At 39.4% G+C, this 6,310-nt stretch overlaps 1 protein-coding gene across 1 annotated transcript; it reads right to left on the bottom strand.

Moving 5' to 3' along the window:
* Nucleotides 1-1,177: 1,177 nt before the first annotated feature.
* Nucleotides 1,178-2,539, bottom strand: LOC122587870. The gene has a single exon (XM_043760030.1). It carries the CDS (start codon nucleotides 2,537-2,539, stop codon nucleotides 1,178-1,180), a length of 1,362 nt encoding a protein of 453 aa, XP_043615965.1.
* Between the last annotated feature and the right edge of the window lie 3,771 nt (nucleotides 2,540-6,310).

The following is a 6,310-nucleotide window of genomic DNA, read 5'->3' as shown; positions in this document are numbered from 1 at the left end:
TTACACATGCTAAACTTTATATTTAGTTCCTCATCCTTAGTTATCATATATCTATGATTTAACAAGTAAGTCCACAATCTTAATTACAATTTATCACTATTTTTGGATTTCTAACAATTCTTTTCATGCGCTTTGAGTTGTCTGGATGCGTAGGCGATCACTTTGCCTCTTTGCATCAGTACACAGCCTAGTCCTTGATGTGAAGCGTCACAGTACACGAGAAAGTCTTCGGTGCCTTCAGGTAGAGTTAGAACAAGTGCTTCACACAGTCTATCTTTTAGGGTTTGGAACGCTCGTTCTTGTTGTTCACCCCAAATAAAGTCTTTGGTCTTTTGAGTCAGTTGAGTCAAGGGTAATGCAATTTTAGAGAAGTTCTCAATAAAACGACGATAATAGTTAGCTAGTCCAAGGAAGCTACGAACTTCAGTAGGAGCTTTCGGAGCCTCCCACTTTTTGATTGCTTCAATCTTGGCCGGGTCGACATGAATGCCTTGTTCGTTTACGACGTGGCCGAGGAACTGTTGTTCATTATCAGTCTTGTTCCGAGAGTAAACGAGTATGTCGTCAATGAACACTATGACAAATTTGTCTAAGAACGAACGACAGACACGGTTCATTAAGTCCATAAAGATCGCTGGAGCATTAGTCAGACCAAATGGCATAACGAGAAATTCGTAATGACCATAACGAGTACAAAAAGCTGTCTTTGGGACGTCACCATCCTGAACACGGATCTAGTGATTACCCGAACGTAGATCGATCTTAGAGAAGTACGAAGCACCTTGCAAATGATCAAACAGATCGTCTATGCGAGGTAGGGGATACCGGTTCTTAACAGTTAATTTGTTCAGTTCACGATAGTCTATGCACATTCTCATTGAGCCATATTTCTTCTTAACGAATAAGATTGGTGCTCCCCAAGGAGATGAACTAGGACGAATAAAGCCTTTGCTCAAAAGTTCTTGTAATTGATTGGACAGTTCTTGCATTTCAAGAGGAGCTAAACGATACGGTGCTTTAGCGACTGGTGCTGCACCGGGAACTAGATCAATATTGAACTCGACTTGTCTAACAGGTGGGATACCTGGTAAGTCGTCAGGAAAGACATCTGGGAAGTCCCGTACAATGGGGATGTCTTGAACTTTCTTTTCTTTAGCACTTTTATCGATGACGTGAGCTAAATGATCTTTCTTGTCACGATTTTAAGTTCGTCTGTGGACTTGTCGCCTTGTATAATTAAGATCTCGCCGTTCAGGAGCGGTATATGAACTGATTTCTCGTGGAAACAAATAGTCGCATGGTGTTTGGATAACCAATCCATTCCTACGATAATGCCAAAGCTACTAATCTTGACAGGGATTAGATCAATTGTAAAGTTCTTGTCTACTAAGGTCAAAGGACAATCTAGAGCAATTTCGTTGGTACCGTACTTTTGGCCATTTGCATACTCTACCACATATTTGTCATTTAGTTTGCCAGTTATCATGTCAGTCTTAGCTTTAAAGTCTAATGCAACAAAGCTACGTTCAGCACCGGAGTCAAATAGTACGGAAGCATAATGATCGTTCAGAAGAAAAGTACCTGTCACAACCCGAGGGTTCTGACGAGCTTCCTCAGCGTTCAAAGCAAAAACACGGGCGTTAGCTGGGCCTTGCTGGTTTTGCTGTTGCTGATTGATCTGTTGGTTCTGGTTCCTTGGCCCGCGTGGATAAGCAACACGCTGAACTTGGGCGTTCTGGTTCTGGTTCTGGTTCCTTTGAACTGGGGCAGCAGGCGGCAGTGGTGGTCTGGCATTTCTGACTGGTGGCTTGTTGACTGGCGGTGGGTTGTTCCTGATCAGATTTGCTGCGATAGCACTACAGTACTTGGCCATGTGCCCAATTCCTTGGCACTTATAACAGACAGGACAAGCACCAGTGTGATGTAGGTTGCAGAGAGTGCACTTAGGATAAGCTCCAGAGTACCTTGTCGGTTCAGTTGCTATAGTCACCGCATAGTTCTTCAAGATCTTCCCCTTCTTGCTTGGGGGTTCAACTTTCTTCTCCACTACTTCTTCAGCCTTCCTTTTCCCCTTGTCAGCATTCTCAGTCAAACCTCCTGATCTGATTATGTCTTTGGTCAAGGTCTTAGCCATTACGATTGCTCTCGACATGGTCTCGGGGCCTTTACTAGTGAGGTCACGGCGAATCTCTGGAATCAAGCCCCAAATGAAACGATCAATCTTTTTTTCTTCAGTAGACGCCAAATGTGGTACAAGTCTGGCAAGCTGATTGAACCTCAGAATATACTTCTCAATCTCTAACCCTTCCATCTTCAAATCCCAAAACTCTTGTTCCAGTTCTTGCAATGCATCTTTCGTACAGAATTCAGCTCTCATCATCTTCTGAAGTTCTTCCCAGGTGTAAGCATAAGCGGACTTCCTGCCAATAGTGGTGACGATGCCAGTCCACCAAGACCTAGCAGCTCCATCGAATTGGCTGGTCGTGTGCTCCACCATCTTATCTTCAGTAGTCTCTGTGTGGTACAGGGCTTCTTCCATGTTCTCAAACCACATCAACAGTTCTGCAGCTCCTTTCTCCCCTGTGTAGACTGGGGGTTTGCACTGAGTGAAGGTCTTGAATAGACACCCTCTGCTTCGGGTAACTCTGCCTTCAGTGGTGGCTCGGGTGTTGATCTGACTAGCACCATCAGAATCACTATTCACTTCTTGGTTCTGTTCAGGTTCCTCTTAAGTTCTCTTGTTCTGAGTGACTCTGGTAGTTCTAGTACCTTCAGTTAGTGGGATTTCCAGAATTTGAGCAACTTGAGTAGCAAAATTTGGCATCATCGCATTCATGCGGTCAGTGATGAGGTTTGCTACATCTTCCAAGGTGAAGTTGACATTAGCATTAGTACTAGGTTCAGGTTCAGCAGCTGGTGCAACCTTAGCTTTTCGTCCACGTTTAGCCGGCATCCTTCCTTATATCTCCTAATAAGACGAAAATATGAACTTGATTATGTTTCGCACAAGTCTATAGCTTCCAAGAACGTAGTACGTTGATAAATGATCGACGTTAGCACAATATATGAACAAGAACAGTCGTCGGTCGCACGATAAGGATCTATAGTCGTATAAGCTCTAAGGCCTATAATCGAAGTACTAGAACGTATGTCTTACGAGAACGAGTGGACTAGAACTGATATGATCGAAGAACGAGATTGTACGAAGTTCTTAATAAAGCTCTAAGAAATGGATGACGCCTTTAATGACACACCTTGAGTACTAGGTACTTTTACCGAAATTAGATGTAGTTGATCAGGTTACATCTAATTAGGGTAAGAGTACTTATTACTCAAACCGGTCATATAAAGGATCACCTTAGGAAAAAGCTCGGTGTTCACTATAACCATGGCTACTGATACCAACTGTAACACCCCGCTAAAGCGGAATATACGGGATGCACAGATAAGCACAATTGCACACAGTACAAGTTCCAACACAATCAATAACATTAACAAGAGAAGAAGTATAATAGTTATTAGAGGACATGGGATATACCCAGAATAGCTAATATTCGAAATACAGAACAATTGTCTTAAAGTACCAAGTCTTGAACTGAACAGGCAAAGGAAAGTCTTCACAGCTCCTGATCTTGAATGCTCGAACAAACACCAAATGAGATGAGCTTAAAAGAGGAAGACTCCCATGCTAAAAGATCTACTAGTCTAGCCTGAAAAGCATTTAAGTTCAAAAGGTCAACTACAAAAGTAGTTGGTGAGATTCACATAGAGTACTATTTAGTATACATACAAATGATATGTATAGTAAGAACAAGGTCATAAGATCTGTACGTTTAACAAAAGTACTTTGTAGTAATATGAACAGTACAAGAACACATAATGAACTGTAATTGTATTATCACTGCTAACCCGATTGGCCAGAACTGAACTATAATGTGAAGATATGCTCATAGTAATCAAGTAAGTCAATTAACATCTATATCAGAACAAGAAAAGATAATATGCATCCTCCAGAACTGCGGAGAATGAGGATGGGCCTACCCTAAACAACGTTGTCCATAATTACCTACAGTTTAATCCCTGAACTGTGGGATATGAATTGATAGCAGTGAATATGAACTTGAACAAGAACAAGTATGAACTAGAACATGGTAAAGAACAAGTACAGTAGTATAAATGTATTTAAGGATCTTGCCCATTCAAGAGTTAAATACTTGTTTTAAATAATTAAGAATCATATCATAAGTGTCTCATAAGATCATGAAATAATACGTAAAATAGTTCAAGAACATATGTACAAGTACAAAATAGTTTTTCATGCTTTTCAGTCCCCGATAAAAGAACTTGAACAAAATGTACGAAAGGGGGATTAGTGAACTCACAGTGATCTGGTACAAGCACAGTTTATAAGCACAGAGAACAAGCACAGAGATAGATAGGTTATATCTATCAAAATCCAAGTACGTCTTGATGGAAGCCTAAGTACATGTCATTGATCATAAATAAGTACGTATATTAATTCATATGATTAATTATTCACTGAAATGTCCTTGATGAACCGATGATTTGGTCCTTTGAGGATCTTTGAACGTTTTGACTCAAAAGAGTTTGAATGAACTTTAAGTACTCGAACTGGACTCGATCTGAACGTCTTTGAACTCACACATACGTAATTATAGTGTTAATATGTCTTTAATAATGGACTTTAGCCTTGAGAACTTAGTTTGGTTGATCATAGAACTTCCACTTTAATGATTAAGATGAATCATGGTTTTAATGTACTTGGTCAATGATCGAGCAATGATCTTAGCTAGGGATTGTTCTAGAGGTCATGAACAAGATCGTCTTATAGTTGCATTAGGTCAAGATCGTCCTCTAGTTGTACTAGGTCAAGATCGTCCTCCAGTTGTACTAGGTCAAGATCGTCCTCCAGTTGTACTAGATCAAGATCGTCCTCCAGTTGTACTAGATCAAGATCCTCCTCCAGGTTTCTAGGGTTCAAGATCGTCCTAGGTTTCTAGGGTTCAAGATCGTCTTAGGTTTCTAGGGTTCAAGATCGTCCTAGGTTCAAGATCGTCCCAAGTTATTAGCCAAGATCGTCCCAATGTCACTAGGTCAAGATCGTCCTCCAGTTGTACTAGGTCAAGATCGTTTCACTGACCAAAACAAGAACAAGGGTACAAGGTCAATTCTGGTTCAAGAACATTTGGTTGAGCAAAACCAATCAAGAAGATTAGGTACCCAGGAGTGCATGGTTCCAACACAACAACGAAACAACATCACAACACAACACAAGATCAAACGAGCAAGCACACCATGGTAAAAAAAAAAAAGGGTTGTCCTAGGACGATTTGGGCATCAAGATCGTCCTAGCAGGACCGTATTAAGGTCAAGAACAAGTACGAGCTTAACAATAAGGTCTAGATCGATTTCAGGACTTGTTTGGACATAGCACTAGTACATATATACACAATAACATCATCTATTAACACTTTTACTGGTTTTCAAGATCAAATATCACATGAACAAGTGGTGACTTCAAGAACAAGTTGTACTTTCATTTTCAAAAATGGGTTTGGTAGTATAAAGCATGTTATGACCCAAATTTCTTCACATAAAAATTATTAAACACATTTAGACACAAACCCATTAACTATTAACACAATTTTCATTCAAAAATTGGACCAAATCATCAAGAACATGAACTTGAAAAAGTACATTTTTAATTTGACCAAAAACCCATCAAATGTTGTTGTTACCTAAGAAATGATTCAAGAAGTGTGTTTTGATTATCACAAGGATGCTAAAAGTAAAAACGATTTCAATTAAATGTATCAAAATCAAAAGATGCTCTTTTGTGTGTTTTATGGTGGCTGAGTGTGTGTTTTAGTGAGAGAGTGGTGAGATGGAGAAGATGAAGAGAATGGGGTTTCTCTCTCTAACTCTCTATTTATAGTTTTCCAATATTAAATGAACTTAATAAGTGTAAGGACTATTTGCGAACATTTTGAACTAGAACTTTTATGAACACGGACGTTTACGACCCGAACTTTAGTATTGTATCATATTAAATCATAAACTCGTCACATAAATCAAAATTTAAGATCAAATTGACCTTCATATAAGCACATATTTGAGTCTAAAGCACGTTAAGAACTTAAGTAGATTGAACTGTCTAGCCGTTCTAATGGCGAAAGTACGATTCGAGGAACTTATTTAGAACATTTCTAAGACGGTTATTACACTTTTTGCCTAAAATCTTTCATTGAAGTGATTTCTTATTAGCATTTATCTTTATTTATTTCAAGAT

This window comes from Erigeron canadensis, chromosome 2 (genome assembly GCF_010389155.1).
Source record: "Erigeron canadensis isolate Cc75 chromosome 2, C_canadensis_v1, whole genome shotgun sequence".
In the NCBI taxonomy this organism is placed as follows: Eukaryota; Viridiplantae; Streptophyta; class Magnoliopsida; order Asterales; family Asteraceae; genus Erigeron; species Erigeron canadensis.
Note: the sequence above shows the minus strand (reverse complement) of the source record. Positions and strands in the feature narration are given on the sequence as shown.

What these genes read in the sequence shown, in the direction of transcription:
- LOC122587870 (XM_043760030.1), bottom strand. Translation starts at nt 2,539, where the DNA reads ATGGAAGAAGCCCTGTACCACACAGAGACTACTGAAGATAAGATGGTG.